General features: G+C 39.1%; 2 protein-coding genes across 4 annotated transcripts in view; both read right to left on the bottom strand.

Annotated features, from left to right (window-relative positions):
- The window catches only part of PIP5K1B (phosphatidylinositol-4-phosphate 5-kinase type 1 beta), a 329,589-nt gene that overhangs the window by 225,779 nt on the left and 87,230 nt on the right, over positions 1-16,580 (bottom strand). The window lies entirely within an intron of this gene.
- PABIR1 (PP2A Aalpha (PPP2R1A) and B55A (PPP2R2A) interacting phosphatase regulator 1) lies at positions 9,034-15,906 on the bottom strand. The gene has a single exon (XM_043891262.1). The coding sequence runs from the start codon at positions 15,903-15,905 to the stop codon at positions 14,916-14,918; it is 990 nt and encodes a 329-aa protein (XP_043747197.1). The 5' UTR covers position 15,906; the 3' UTR covers positions 9,034-14,915.

Raw genomic sequence — 16,580 nt, 5'->3', positions numbered from 1 at the left:
ACTTTTAATCTTATTATTAACCTATTTCAACTCCTGTGAAAGTAGGGGGGAAAATGTCCTATCTTCAGCTTTACAATTTATTTCAAATCCCACACACCTGGCAGGCTGCCTCAATGCTCACCACCGTGATGGTATCTCAGTATTGAACATGACCTCGTGACATCAAGGAAAAGGATAAACTATGATGCTTAAATTCAGCCCAATTGTATGCAATTCAGGAAGGATCGAACATTTTTGTCATTATTAGTGATCCATGGAAAAACATGTGCCCTTTCCCTAGTGTTAATACCACTAAGTCTCCCTGGAATTTCAAGTTCTGTGCCTGCCAGGCTTGTCATTTCCCCTTGAATAGCCCTACTAGAGCACTTCCATCACAGTCTCAGGACAACTGTGTCTTAGCTCAAGGAAAGCAGACATCCTCCCTCCCGTATACACAAGATGTCCCTAATCTTTATTGTAATTGGCAAGGATTTCACTGTTTATGTCTCTTTTTAAAATTTCCTTTTACTATAATATAAATTCCATGAAGCAAGAGAATTAATGTGTCTTTTAGAAAATTGACATAAAACTATTCATGAAAGGTGAGTCTCTAGCCTAGAATAGGTGCTTGAGAAATATTTACCAAGTAAACAGTGTTACAACCATACTAGAAATTCACCCCAATTATCACTCTCCAGAATATTGTTAATTAGGCTTCCTAAACAAAAAAATTCTTGCTTATTAAACAAGATTAAAATTAATAAGGGAATCATTATGCTTTGAGGAAGCTTAATTCAAATCTGGGCTTCAACAGATTATTTTATTCAAGTATTCACATTACTTATTTTGTGGTACTCTATAGAGAATTTTAAAAAATTATCATGGATACAAATTCATTTATTTTAAAAAATCATGGCTGTAACACAACAGTACTATATATCTTATTTTAATGTGGAAAATATTTAAATAAGATTATTACGGCTCTCTTACAACATATCTATTTAGTCTAACTCTCTGGTTCCTTTCCACTATTAATCCACTTTATCTGAAGTCTCAGGATGTACAGCTGAAGGCTTTTCCAATGCTAAGACCAACTGATGTGCACAGTGCTCTTGACCACATTTTGAAGCATTACTAACAACACGAAAAATTCACAGATAATTTGACCTACATACTCTTTGTCTATTCTATCTTTCAATCTCCTTATGAATCTACAACCATAATTTCTAAGCTATTAAATTCAAAGCAAGAGAAAAAGAATATCACTGAGACACAAGTAGTTACAAGAACACCTTATTAAGCCAAGTTCATTTCATTTATTCTTTTAGGATCAAACAATTTAAGAACTTCCTAAAATGGAATAAACAAATAAATAATTAGGTTCTTGAAAGCCAGAAACAGAGAAATAAGAAAACATTAAGTAAAAAAAAATTTTTAAACTTAAGAATTAATTATTTACTTTAAATGAACATTGAAATTCTTGCTGGCTGGAAATTGCTAGAATGTACTCTGCTCTTTGCATATGTTACATGACCCTCTTCATTTTCCCCTTGGAGGATACTCCTCACTTATCAATTTGCTGAAGAGTAGCTTCTTTTGGATGGAGGGAAGGGATAGTTAGGGAGTTTGGGGTGGACACGCACACACTGCTTTAAAATGGATAACCAACAAGGACCTACTGTATAGCATATGGAACTCTGCTCAATGTTACGTGGAAGCCTGGAGTTTAGGAGAGAATGGATACACGTGTATGTATGGCTGAGTCCCTTCTCTGTTCACCTGAAACTACCACAACATTGTTTGTTAATAGGCTGCACTCCAAAAAAAAAATAAAAAGTTAAAAAAAAAAAAGAGTTGCTTCTTTTGTAAACACGTTTGTATTCTTTCCTCTATAGTCTTATAGCAGCAAATATGAAAATATGTCTATTATATATCACAGCAAAGCACTACAAAATTCTGTACATTTTTAATGTTTGTATCCCCACCAACAGCAGCTTAAAGACTTGTCCACCCCTTTGAATCCCCAACCCCAGCTCAGAGCCTGGTACATAGTAGGTATTCACTGAACATTTAGTGCAAAAATGAGTAAGTCATCTCTATTATTCCTCTTGCTAAAATCTATAAATTTGGTGGTCATATTTTATAACCTTAATACTGACAACCATGATATCACAAAGGATTTTCATGTCATTTCCAGATGCATAAAACAGAAAAATACCAATTTTAATGTCAAGATTTCTGATACATTTCAATGGGCAGCTGGAGGCAATATCTGATATCTCGACTAATGACTAACTTAGAAAATGTGAGATCTCAAGTTGCCATAGCTGTGAAAGACGAAAACAGTGGGGACCCTAAAGTCTGTGAGGCAGATATCTGTCTAATTCTGGCCTCCTTCTCCATCACCACCCACCCACAAATCTCTGCACCCTCTTCACCTCCACATGGTCCAGTCTTTCTCCCACTGAAATGATAGAACAATAATAACTCACCTCCTGCTGACCTCACTAACTCTGAATTACAGATAAGTCAGGTATAGGAAAGTGATAAAAATCTCAAGGCCACACATTCCTAAATGATATTATCAAAATATTCTAGCCTGGATTAAAGAAAAGGCTATCTCATATTCATTTTTTTAAAAAACTGAAATATAGATTATTTTCAGAGAACAATACTTTTTTTTTTCCCCCTAGTCACACATGGGATCTCCAAACATGACCATCAATCACTCAAAACTGACTTGGAAAAGAATGCTTTAGAATTGGACAAAATTGAATTGAAATTAACATGCTAACTATTTCATGTTGACAAGTCCAAGAAAGTTCTGTGGTCTTTAAGTTGTAAAAGTTGTTCAGGTGTACATCAGAACATTGTAAGTGAAAAAAATGTTAGAAACATCCTAGGGAGCCAAAATCAGTTGGTGACCTATTACATGGTATATAGCCACAGGGGGCAAAATGATGCAAAAGTATACTTACAACATTCACTGCATGTTATACGGAAAAAAGCTGTCTGTGGAGCTACCTATACAGTAGATGCCATTCTTGTGTAAAAATTACATGTGCATATTTAATCAAAGAAAAAGCCTGGAACAACATTCACGAGAAGGTTAACAGCAGCATCTCAGTGAAGTATATTTATTTTTGCTTACTCGAATTCTTTTAATTTTGAAATGAATCTGTATTGCTTTTATCATCAGAAAGTATTTGCTTATTTTAGCCTATCTGGTTCTTTCTTTTTAATCTTTTTTTCACATTATTAAAATATGTGGCTTATGAAAGGTTACTTAACAGAAAATGTCATCTAAACTCTTCTCCTAATTATACAGAATTTGATAGATTGTGTTAAAATTAAAGTAGATTTCTCAATTCTGGTCTGTGAAAATGTGAATGAGAGGAAAAACCCCAGCAAGTTTCATGAGTGCTAGGAAAACTAAAAGGAGAGCATATTGACTTCACAGACCATCAGAGTTGCAACATCATCTCTAGCCTGTGCACTGGAAGGGTTTTAGTCTGGAAGAGTTCCTAAAGCCTGAAACACTAATGTGCAACAATGAAATAAATACATTATGACATGTATATCACAGGTTTCCAGACTGCAAACACACCACATTTCCTAAGCTCCATCTATCATCACTATTAAGAACAGAGTTCTTTCTATAGAGAAGAACTGGTTGTCAGGAAAGATATATAAGCCTCTGTCTCTTTCTTTTGAGAAATCTGCCATAAAGATAGGGGGTTATTACATATAATATATATATTCTTCAGGTTTGCATTTATTCAAATAAGTTTTCTGCTAAATAAATTTAATGCTTTCTCTCCTCTAATTCTAACAATTTTTTTTTGAGGTAGGAACTACTCCCACTTAACAGGTAAGAAGACTGAGGTACACAAAGATTAACTAATTTGCACAAAGCAGGAAGGTGGGCTAGGTCGGGAAAGCAGCTCTACCAGTCTGCAGATGCAGTGTTTTTAACCCCCTCCACTGCCCACCTCCCATTCCTACTCCCTCGAAACAACAACAAAAATCCCCAAACCAACCAACAAAGTAAAGGCTACAAGCGGTAAGTACAGCAATTAAGAGGAAACCAATACTACCCAGAGCCAGGAGAAGCACAGAAGTTTCCATGGAGTAAACGGGACTTGACTGGAGTCTTGAAAGGCAGAAACGCAAAATCAGGAGAGAGAGGGAATTCCAGGAGAAACCATTCTTCCCTCCTGAGTACAAATATGGCTTGGATGTCCTTGAGTCCTCTTGTATGAAAGACTGGGAGAGACTCCCCAACCCACAAGAATGAACCTGACAATATTTTACGATCAGAATGAAATCATAGCAATTCAAAGTGAGGAAAGCATTCTTCCTTCCTTATCATAACTGGCACTCTCCTCTCTCACTGATCAGCAACAATTTCGAAAAGGAATAAGAAAAAAAAAAATCTGCCCCTAAATAAAACCTAAGAGGACAATGAACTACTTAAAAAAAAAAGAAAGTTCACAGTACTCACTGAAGAGGAAAACGTCTCTGGGTTAAGAAACTGGGCCAAACTTGCAGACAGAAATAATTGTGTCATGGGTGTGGAACTAAATTTCAATTTATAAGTGGAAAAAAAGACATTAAGAGAAACAGATGACAAGGGAATAAAATGAACCAGATGAATTCATGAAGAAAGTGAATCTGTAAACCTTTTGCTTGAACAGTCTACTCATGTTTGGAGTAAAAGCATTTACTTACAGATCCTTCTCCTCATAACAATCCCAAAAAGAAAAAAAAAAGGACAGAAAACAATTTTACTAGACTTTGCTTTTTTCTCCAATTCTAATCATACATATGTAAAGAGATATTTGAAATGCTTAAAAACATTTTACCCATAAGAAGGGGAAGGGAGTGACCTTTTCACTTTAGTTCTTCTTTATCCTCAAGGATCTAGAAGAACTCAATCTCTTTCTTCCGCCATCTGGCTGTCTCCAATTCTGCTCATCCTATTCTCTCTTAAACCTCCTCTAATCAGGCTTTTACTCCATCATTCCAATGAAATGACTCTCACCAAGGTGACCTGTAACTTACACATTACTAAATCCAGGGCTCGACACTTGGTCCTCCCTTACTTGTCAGATCGGCTGCAACTGATAACATTTGATCACTCCATCCTCTTTCATACGTTTTCTTCACATAGTTTCCAGGACACCACACTCATAGTTTTCTTACCTCCCTGGTTGTTGCTTCTCAGTTTATCTTTCCTGACCTCTCAATATTACAGAGTATTCCAAGGTTAGTTCCTATTCTTCTATTCTTTACACACATTCACGTGACCGGTAGTGATCTCATGTATTCTCTAGACTCTAAATATCATCACAGGCACACGGCTCCCAGTTGTGTATTTCCAGCCCGGTCCTCTTTTCTGAATTCTAGACTCGGATACCTAACTGCTTATTGACACCTCCACTTGAATGTCTAATAAGGTTCGTTTACTCAATACATTCAGACTGAGCTCCTGATACCTCTTGTCCCCATACCTCCCTTGCCCACCTCCCGCCAAATAGCAGCAGCAAACAAACCAAACCCCCAGAACAAAAAATCCTACCTTACACACAGACTTCCACACCTCAGTTGATGGCAACTCCATCCTTCCAGTTTCTCTCTCCTCCACCAGGCATCTCACACCCACCTTAAATCTGTCAGCTCTATCTTCTTTGAAGGTAGAGCAAAATCTATTGGTTCTACCTTCAAACTATAATCTAGAATTTAACTGCTTCTCCTCATCTCCAATGTTACCACCCTCATTCAAGCCACCATCATCTTTTGGTGGTGGAAAGCCTCTTAATTGGTCCCCCTAATGGGAGGAGTTCCTACCCCCTGTCTTTACTGGCTTCCTCCCCTGCCGCTCATAGTCCACTGTCAAGACAGCAAGAGTGTTTTTTCCAAAACCTAAGATAGGTCATGCCATTTCTATGCTCAACCCCCTGCAAAAACTCTCCATCTCTCATATTCAGAGTCAGTGTCCTTTAATGGCACACAAGACCTTATGCCCCCTCTACCTGCAACAGTCCCCACCCTTGCCCACCTCTCTAAGCCCCTCCAACTATCCTTCCCTTCAATAACTCTGCTCCTGCCACCCTGACGTCCTTGCTGTTCCTCACTATATATATTGTTATATATATATAATAATTTACTTAATTTATTATGTTTAGTTGCTCTCCCTCCACCTTGTTAGAATATAAGCAAAATGTGGACTCTATATGGATGGGAGTCTTTGTTTTGTACACTGATGTATCTATCCTAAGGGACTAGCCAGTGTGAGGCAGGTGCTCAAATCAAAATTACTTAACGAATGAATTTCTAGTCTCCTAGCAAACTATAAAGAACCCAACCATGTGACTGAGCTTGTTCCGCTAAGAATCTTACTACATTCCTTTCTCTTTAAAACAATCTGTGCCATTTTCCCACCCACTTATCCATCCATTAATCATCTACTCAGTATAAATTGGATTAACTATAACGTTCTATGCACAGGCATTAGGGGCAGAAATAAAAGAGGCTTTGCTTTTACGCAGGTTAAAGAGTCAAGAAACCACACAAATACATGTCAGCCTGTTAAGGACCTTTATGGAAGCAAGGCCCGAGTGTAACAAGATCATAGTGGAAAGCTATCTAACTGACCAGGATTGGAGAGGCAGAGACATCAGGAGAGGCTTCTCAGAAGCTGTATCCCCTCGGTCTAAGTTAAGGAAAGAAGGTCGGTAGGGAGTGCAGAGGAAGAAGAAGGTGCAGTTGTAAGTAAGGACACAGCTTGTCAAAGCGCAGCTAGTGCATGGGAGCAGGTAGCTGGGGGAACCCCAGGCAGTGCAGTGTAGCTAGGGGGTTCAGGGGGCCTGTGGAGACATGCAAATGATCCAGTTACTGCATAACTGGACTTAATCCTGAAGTGAAGGGGCAGCCATTAAAGTTGATTTCAGGTGTGCATTTTAGAAATTCAGGAAGCAAGTAGTGTGGTAAAATGGGGCCTTGAGAAAGACTATTTTAAGTGAGTTTTAAACCTAGTATAAAGTGGTAAAGAGTTCCAAGAACTTTAATTCTTGACTCAAAGTAATCTTCAATAATAACAAAAGATAATCATCAGTATCACTGTATTATTATTCACTGTTTTTTAGAAGACATAAAACATGAGACCCTAAAGGGAAAGATGCTTGAAAAAATTCTTAAACACACACTGATTCAACCCCAAATCACAAATGAAGTGGAACAAAGGAAAAACAAAGATTCATGAAGAAAACCACCATCAATGTCACACTCTAGCCCACAGGGAGCTCACAATGGAGTCCGAGGGCTCAGGTGCCAAAAGGTGCATCCAATGCATCATCATCTCCTCACTCCCACCCCCTTCTCAGCAGCTCTCATTCTTCTGTCCAAAAGACACCAACACTCAATAGCCACTCATCACTGAAGTTCCAGTAATCCTCCTGGCACTGAAACAGTAAAATCATTCTTTGTCCTGAAAGTAAGGGGTTAGGGATTGTCTGAATCACAGGAATGGTTACCTCAACCAATCATTTTACTTTGCAAGGGCACAAAAGATCTTTTTCAATTGTCTTCTTTCACAACCTGCCTTGCTAGCCAAGCCTTAGATGTCAGTTTGCTTTGGAAGACTGCTGTAGGCAATTGGAAAAGAACCAGAACTACCCCTGGCGTTGATACAGAACTGAACTCTCACAGGTAAATAAAAGCGCTATGTTCTCTGCTCTCTAGCTTAAGTCATACTCTCTGAGAATTTGTTAATGAGTGATTTTCACATCTACCCAAGTATTTATTCCAAAAATTCAAACAGGAGAAATAGAAATCAGGCACAAAGAAACCCTAGGTATGAGAACAAAATACCTATCTCTCTTTTAGGGCAGCAACTGGAATTTGGAAAGTTGATGCAAAAAGCACAAAACACTCTTGCCAACAGTACCTATATATATGTGTGTGTGTGTATAATTTACAAAATCTAACCTACCTATCTGAAAACTAAGGAGAGGAAAATGAGAGGAAATATAAAATGGAAATAAAGCTAAATGTGGCTCCAAGCATACAGAACAAGACTCACAAAGTAGGTCAGGTGTGTATATGTGCAAATGTGAGAGTACATTTAGTTGTACATGCACACGATTGGAGTATTTGATGTTATCTTCCTAACTTGTTATAAAACTATTTTCACAAGCAAGTTACATATGTACAAATTTTATCTGCATCCACTTACTATGTCTGTGAGTTTGGGTAAATCACTTAACTTCTCCAAAGCTAATTTCCTTATTTTTATTTTTTAATTTAAGTGTAGTTGATTTACAATGCTGCATTAGCTTCAGGGGTACAATACAGTGATTCAATTATCTCTATCTACCTATGCTTCTTCAGATTCTTTTCTCTTACAGGTAGAACCAAAAGTCACTTTTGAGGTGATTTGAAAATATTTATTGAACTTCCAAAAATGACAGCAACCTTTTAGAATAAACTGTGGCTTTCAATGGTTTGTTTCCAAGTATCTAATGCAGGGATGTGACACTGAAATTTGAAGTCTGACCACCAAATGCACTCTAAGTTTTACTTTTTTGGGTCCTTTTGCTGAACAGTGAAGTAATTTTTTATGAAGTAAAGGTTAAGAAAAAAGTTTCTCAGGGATTGTTCAATTGTTCTGAATTTAAATCTCTAACCTCTGGGGACAGCGTCTTATAGAGAAAGAAGGCGAATTTGTTATATAGGTAATAAAAGGTTTTTGGATCACTCTTTAAATCCTGCCGTTTAAATACTGAAATGGCAACCCACTTCAGTGTTCTTGTTTGGAGAATTCCATGGACGGAGGAGCCTGGCAGGCTCCAGTCTGTGGGGCTGCAGAGAGTCAGACATGACTGAGCAACTATCACCTATTTAAATCCTGTTACTTTGCTTCTAAAAATGATACATTTTTACCATTAGAGTTTCTCTGGGGGAAGAGGGATTAAGTGGTTCTTGCTTGTTTCCCTAGGAGAACAATCTAAGCACAACCAAGGATATTGTACAACTCAAGTATAACAAAGCATATATAACACATATATGTATTTTTTATTTATACATGTTTTTTAAAAACAATCTAAAATTTGTAGTTTGGGATTTCTTATTTCAAATAGCAAATCAGTTTTAAAATAAGTAAATTATGATTTCCTTCTATTCTACTTTTTTTAACCTCTTAGTAAAGAAAACAATCCTCCTGATCGCTTCCTCTAATATGATAATAATGTCTAAAGCCATCACTTTAAGTAAACATATCATTTGATTCAAAACAGAAGTGCTAACACTAGCAAGCTGGAAAATAGGCTTCATCTCAAAAACCAAACCAAAAGTTTGCTCAGAGGAAATGACAAATAGACTTAAATTCAAAAGGAGAAGAAAATAAGAAAGTAATAGAGACTTGAGAAAATGTATTTGGTTTTCTCATGTTAAATGGGAATAATCATTGCATTTACCTCATAGGGTTGTCATGAGGATTGAAGCACAGAAAATAGTGTCTAGGCCCATACTGAATATTCAATATACATTAGTGCCAATTATTATTACTACTGGCAATGATTCAAGTTATTAGACCATCTCCTGTTTTTCTATAAGGGAAAGCAAACAGTCTTAAAGGAATCACTGTCTTGTGAAAATCCTACCTGCCAAGCAAGGATAGCTCTACTTTATGAAGAAAGCACACCGAAAAGATTCCTCAAGAGTCCCCAAATCCAGAAGAGGAGGTAATTACTGAGGGATCAGTGTTTCTGATTTGTGAAGGGAAGATTATCATATAAAGAAGAGGTAAGACTTATTCTGCATTTTCCAGAGAGTTGGACATGAATTAAATGGTGGAACTTACAGAGGGAAATGTCTGCTCACTGTTAAGAAGACTCCAATGTTGAAAACACTCATCTTATAAAAGGACAGGCTGCCTAGAGGGGTAAAGGGTACGTTGTTAGTGTGAAAGGAGGAGCCTCAGCAGTCAAGGATGATAAAAGATTCCTCAGCAAGTCCACACTAGATGACAATAATATAATGACAACCACCGTCCCCACAAGGATAGTAATGATAGTTGATACTTCTACAGAAATTGCCAGCATTGCTGTGAGAACTTGACATATAGTGACCCACTTAATCCTTACCTCAGCCTCCCGGCTCCACAGCCTGTTTTTAACCACCACAGTATGTTGCCTGCCTCCTAATTCGGAACCCTGAGCAGGTTACCTAATCTCTCTGTGACTCCATTTCTTCACTAATAAAATGAGAATAATAATGGCACTAATTTACTCAGAGGACAGTGATGAAGATTAAATAATACATTTGTTTAGCAGCTAGAACAGAGCCTGACACACAGTTAAGTACTCTCTAATAGACATTTGAATATAAAGGTCACATTAACTTTTAAGAAAACTTCTTTAGTTGGATGGCAAGGTAGGGAAGGCATAAAGAACTGCCTTGGCTACAGTGAACAATCTGACTCAAAAAAAGGTGTTTTTGTGTGTGTGTGTGTGTTTTTTTTTTTAATCATCTAAATGGAATTCAAGGCTTGCTGATTTAGGCTTGATTCTCTGAATAACATGAAAAAACATGGGCAAAACTGATAAACTGAGTTCTGCAGTGAGATCAGACTCTCCGTATACTTTGTCATGGTTGAATGGAATGTAAGATCTTGAAAAAACAGCCTAGTCCATGACCCACTGCTGACTTCTTGTAACATCTTCAAGATCTTGGCCAATCATTCAACTCCACTTTCAGCAAAACCCTTAATTGCTTCACACACTGGGCTTTACCAAGTACCTGCGTAACCAACTCCCAAACCTAGGTGAATCCAATCTACTTCTTTTGCACCTGCCATCTAATGTGGCCTAACAAAACTCCTACTCACCTTTGTCAACTCCTTTACAGGTTCTCACAGAGGCAGCACTAAACCTTTACTTCACTCAAGCTTCCAAAGGTACTCCTGCCCTACCCTCAAATAGCCTACACTCCTTAAAAATTGGGAAATAGAAGCAATCAGAAATTCTTTCAATTTTCATATGCCTTCCTCCATACCGCTAAACTCCTGCAACATGAATCAACATTTACTGCTATTGTTGTCTAGCCTTTTCACTCTCCTTCCTATTGCAAAAGAAAAAAAAAAAAAAAGTGCTTTCCAAGACCAACTCTTTCTTCTATTCTCTGATGCTATGCAGGAAATGTCAATTACATCACCATCTTTGGTTTGTTGCTTTGGCAACTATTCCCTCCCCACCACCGCCACCCCCAGGATCCCACTTCTCTCTTGGACCTTCAGACTTTTCCTACTGACCTAAAAACATGCCAATAAGAAAACAATTCTCAGTCCTGTTTCCCTCATAAGCCTTGACCCTTTCCCCATTATATGCCAAATATCTAAGAGAGGTCTCTTGTTGTAGGTATGTAGCTGGCTGAACGGATAAATGAGAACCACTGGAAGGCAACCCCATACCGATTAATCTTGATTACAATCAATCTTTTAAGTATGCTTAAAGGTTCTGACATCCTGCAGTCACAGATTTGGTGACTACTAATTATTTTTTCCACTTACACTGCTGTTTTTAACAAACATAACAGGAAAATATACAACAGAGGTTTCTTACATATGATGAACTGCACTTTAACTCAAGGTTGATATGTGCTTTGGGGCTTCTAGCACCAAGTTTATAGATTAGCAATACTAATACCTTAAAAATGTTTTTTGAAGGACAATTCTTATATCAGCTAGCCCCTTACATTCTACAGAGTAATGACGGAAGTTATGAACAATAATGTAAATTGTCTGTAAAAACTTAGAGGCTTACTGAATTTAAAACTTACCACCGATACAGAAAAGCAAACTTACAGAAATAAAAGTTTCTCTATACCTTCAGGGAAGAGGATCTGGTAAAACGTGGTAAGACAGGAGAGAGCAAGATGTACTGCATGAGAAGCAAGCCAGTAAGGGGTGAATGCAGAAAACAAGGGGAGGGAAAGGCAAGGGCCAGATTGCACAGGGCCTCCTAAGCTGGAATGAATACCTTTTGGTATACCACAAGAACAACAGGAAGCAAATGAAAAGCTTTAAGCTGAGAGATGTAAAGATCTGATCTGCAACTTTAAAAGGATTACTCTGGTTGATGTATGGAAGATGAACAGGTACCCAAACAGAGTGTGAAGGGACAAGTGGGAATCAGGAGGCCTAAGCGGGACATGATGGTAGGCTGGATCTGGGTGGCAGCTGAGATGAAAAGACAGATTCTAGAAGAAAAGATCAATAAGATTTGGTGAATGATTAGATATGAGGGAAAGAAAAGAGATGTCAGTGAGATGTTGTTTTTCTGAAATTTATATACCTATATACATGGAATGCACAGTAATATCTTGTACAATATAAACTGAATTATTAACAGAAATTACCTATAGGAAAAGAAGATGAATTTTCCATAGTAAACACAGACAGATTTTCACTTTTTACTATGTAGATACCTGCATTGTTTAAATATTTTTATAAGTAGAAGGTATACATTATTTCATAGTTAAATTCAAATGCAATAAAAAGAAACAACATTTTCCTGGGTGAAAAGGACAGGAATGGCATTTTAGGGAAAGAAACTATTTAATCAAAGGTACAAACACACGAAAGTACAGGCATATTTAAAGATTACCAACTGGTCTAGGGTTTACAAAGAAGAAAGGACATGTAATTGGGACAGGATGAGCAGAGGATGCCTATATTGTGTTAGCTTATAGGCAGTTCATGAAGAACCTCTTATGTCAAGCTGAAGAAAGCATTCACTAAAATGTACAAAATGGTGACGCATATAAAGTTTTCAAGCAGGAGGATGACAAAATCAAGTATTTTAGAAAGATCACTTCAGAGGCAGTACGAAGCCTGGATCAAAAGGGAGGTAAGAAAATAGGCTCGGAGATCACTTAGGCTGGGACTTAAGCTAAATTCAGGGGCAACAGAGACAGAGAAAGGGAGACTCAGTTCGCGAGCAGACAGGACATGGTGATTGAGCTGGATGTGGCAGCACCGGAAGAGGGAAAGTCAAAGATGCTACCCACCGTTTTGAGTTCAGGAAATTAGATAGGATGACATAGTTTTAGATCATCCAGGGACAGGTTAAAAGAAAAGGTAATATATTTTGCTCTGGAGATGCTGAGGTTAAAGAACCTCTGGGAGTAGGTCAAAGCGCCCAATAGGAAGTTGGATATATACATGTGAATTTGAGCAACAAGGTCAGAACTGGAGCATATTAACACTATTACCCAGAAGAGAGAACTTTAAGCCTGTACACACAATCTTACCCTCGCTGTAATTCACTGAATTCTTGAGTTGACCAGTTCCATTTATTCTCATAGTTGTAAAAATTCCATATAACTGTAACGTCTCTGTAGGCAATAACTTAAAGTGAGCCAGAAATTTTTCTCTTGGTTTCTTGGTCTCTCTTATTTTTTTCCCCTTTCCCTTTTGTTTGCCCTTCTTTCTATCTACCTAGTTATCTAGTTAAGGAAAATACAGGAAATAAGAAAGTATCATATAAAAAAAACTGTCATTAAATATTTTCATACTTTGTCTTAATTGTAAAAGGCAAAGAAAAGAACATTTCATAATTCTACCTTTACTAAAACCTAAATTAAATAATGATTTACCTAGGTGACTCTCCCCTGATTTTCTCTGACAAGTCATTAACTGACATCCCCCAGGCAGTCAACTCCAGCTGTAGCTTTAACCACAGAGGTTCCTGAAACAATTCCACAGTCCTGTTGTTGCTTACTGTGAGAAATTTGAGTCACACCGTACCTTTGTCTAACTGATGATGCCCTAGTTTCTTGGGAGGTAGAAAGGAAGGACCTGTTGGCAAGGAAACAGCTGCTTCCTTCCTGAGCCAGGGAAAACCAAGAAGGTGACAGATGGACAAAGTGGAAAAGCAGCCAAAAGTTTCTTGAGCTCCTTGTTGGCAAGAATTTTCACTGAGGCACGACTGAATATCTTATTAAAGCATATCAATGACTGACAGAGTTTCATCTGCCTAGGTGCTCTGCTCAAATTCAACAGGGCTTCCCACACATTTTCTACAGTTGATAAAGTCTGCAGTGGTACAAAGAACCTGGCCTCAGCCTATGTACAGTGGGCTAAGACTGCAAGGCACTGTCCCATTTAACTTCAGGAATATATCCACAGGAATGCACTATCTGGTTAAAAAAAAAGAAGAAGAAATTCTGTATAGTAGTTATATTTGTATGACATATTAAATTACTATTAAAATTTCATTAGAAAATGTTTAAATGTTTACTTTTGTATATTTAAAAGATCTGTTGCAAACTTTCATATTTTGCTCTTTTATCAGCTTCCCCCCCATCCACTTCTATACCCAGAAAATTAAATATTCAAGGACTCCTGGGTAAAACTGACAACCACCAGATGGATAACACTAACACTTTAAAAATAGCTGTACATAAGTAAGTTATTGTTCTTCATCAAACAGAAGTTAGCAATCACTGACAATAACATTAAAAATTAGTGTGGGCATGAAGTATGGAATTTTAAAACATCAGTTTACGATGCTGATTAATTCAACATTTATATTTGCATCAGAACTTAATAATCCCATAAATAAATAGAGCTCTCAGTTTTTTAAAAAATCAAGGGATAACATATGTATTTAGACATATTAGCAGCGTAAAGATGTATGCTTCAACACACTTATTGGGAAAACGTCTGAAAATATTACTACACTGAATTCACGGGCATCCCCTAGAATCTGACATAAAAGTTCTCTAGAAATAACAACATTTCAGGAAATTCCAAAAAAGGAAAAGGGTCAAATAGGAAATAGCCTCAAATTAATCGACAAAGTTCAGTGCTTGTTCCAACTTGATTTTTCTCTCCATTGCAAAAACAAAACCGAGTCTCAGGATGGGTGGGTGAATCACTTAGATGAAAGTTCATCTACTGGAATAAACGGAGAGGCCGCTTGGGCAGGCGACACAGGAGAGTCAGTGGTAGTGCTGACTTTCGCTGGTGAGTTACAAGAAGATCCGGCGCTGCTGCTGTTTCCATCAAGGGTATCGGAAGATACACACACACCCGGATCTGACAGCTGCGCAACGTCAGAAGAAAGCATGTTGGTGATGCCTTGGAAAAATCTCTTTGGCTGATATTCAGTTTCCATTTCACATTTTCTTTTCAATGGTCCAAGAACACTTGGTCTAATGCAATTAATGGGACTCTGGCTTCTCCGGGTAGTAAATCGGGTCGTTGGGCTGGGAATAGGACTTGGAGGCAATCCATTGCTACTCACAAAACTTTGCAAGGATGGTGAAAAACACTGCTTTCCAATTCCCCGGGTAGGCGACGGTGCTGGCGACACCGGAATGAAATCGACGCGTTTCGGGGAGGCAGACTTCTCCACGTCGTTGTCGCTCAGGCTGAAACTTTCCTCCCAGGAGTGGCTTATCTGCATTGCGTTCTGCACCTCGCGCTCGTGGACAGTCTCTCGATTGATCAAGTCCATGCCCTCCTCCTGTTTGATCTGGTGCAAGCGGCTGCTGTGCATGCGGACGGGGGAGGCCGGCAGAAGCAGGCCGTGGCGGTTCGGGAACGTTGTGCTGTTCCGCCTGGCGCTCGGCGCCTCGGCCTGGAACACCGGAGAAGTGTCACTGAGGCCGTGGATCAGGGGGGCGCTGTTAGATCTCCTGAGGCCCCCGCCGCCGCCACTGCTGCTGCCTTCCGCCGGGCTCCCACCTGTGCCCGGAGGGAGCTCCAGGTCTAGCTCCATCTTCTCCTGGGCCATGTCGCGGGCACGGAGGCGGGGGCGGTGCTCAGTCAGAGACCTAGGATTCCCATTCCCCGCAGTCCAGGGCCGCGGCCGCCGCCACCGCCACCGAGAATCTGTCAGCGGGCTCGTCCCTCTGCGCATGCGTGCCCCTCCGCGCAAGCGCTCTGCAATATCTGTTCCTGGCGCCGGCTGAAAGCGTAATAGCTGCGCCGCAGGCCTAGGGGGAGGGGCGAGGAGTGGTTGGGAAGGCAGTCAATATGTTTCTTCCGCAAATAGCTTTGAGCGGAAACTTGCTTTAACACACGTTAATAAGGTTACCATGTTCAGGAGTATATGTTTATAAAGTTACAGCTCTGAAAAAGCAGCACTTTGCGACTTTGTGTTATATGGTGAGGAGAGGAGTTGGTCTTAACCTGAGAGGCCTTCTCGGAGGAAGGGTCCATTTCTTGAGATCCTGAAAAGCAGGCCAAAAGGATGTGGTGTATAACTCCCTGGGAAAAGAGGACTACCAGCCCTGTGGCTGGGTGGAACCAGGAAGGGAGGGAGTGAGTATGGCCTGGAGTGGACAGTGAGCTAGCGGGACGTGAGGTGGTGGACCTTTATCCTGAGAACAATAAAAACTCAGAAGGTTTTTCAGCATGGGTATATTAGCGACTGAAGAGGTCTCTGGCTGCATTCCGGAGAATAAGTTACTGGGAGATTAGAACCGACAGAAAAAGACAGAGACCAGAAAGATGGGAATTTCCAGCAAGGTGGTACTGTAGGAAAGGAGTTGGAAAGAGGGGTAAATCTGGGAACTCTTCAGGTCAAGAAGAG

The sequence above is a fragment of the Cervus elaphus genome, chromosome 29, assembly GCF_910594005.1.
Source record: "Cervus elaphus chromosome 29, mCerEla1.1, whole genome shotgun sequence".
NCBI classification, from domain to species: Eukaryota; Metazoa; Chordata; class Mammalia; order Artiodactyla; family Cervidae; genus Cervus; species Cervus elaphus.
Note: the sequence above shows the minus strand (reverse complement) of the source record. Positions and strands in the feature narration are given on the sequence as shown.

Excerpts from the sequence above, each read along its gene's own strand:
- PABIR1 (XM_043891262.1), bottom strand. The coding sequence starts at position 15,905 with ATGCGCAGAGGGACGAGCCCGCTGACAGATTCTCGGTGGCGGTGGCGG.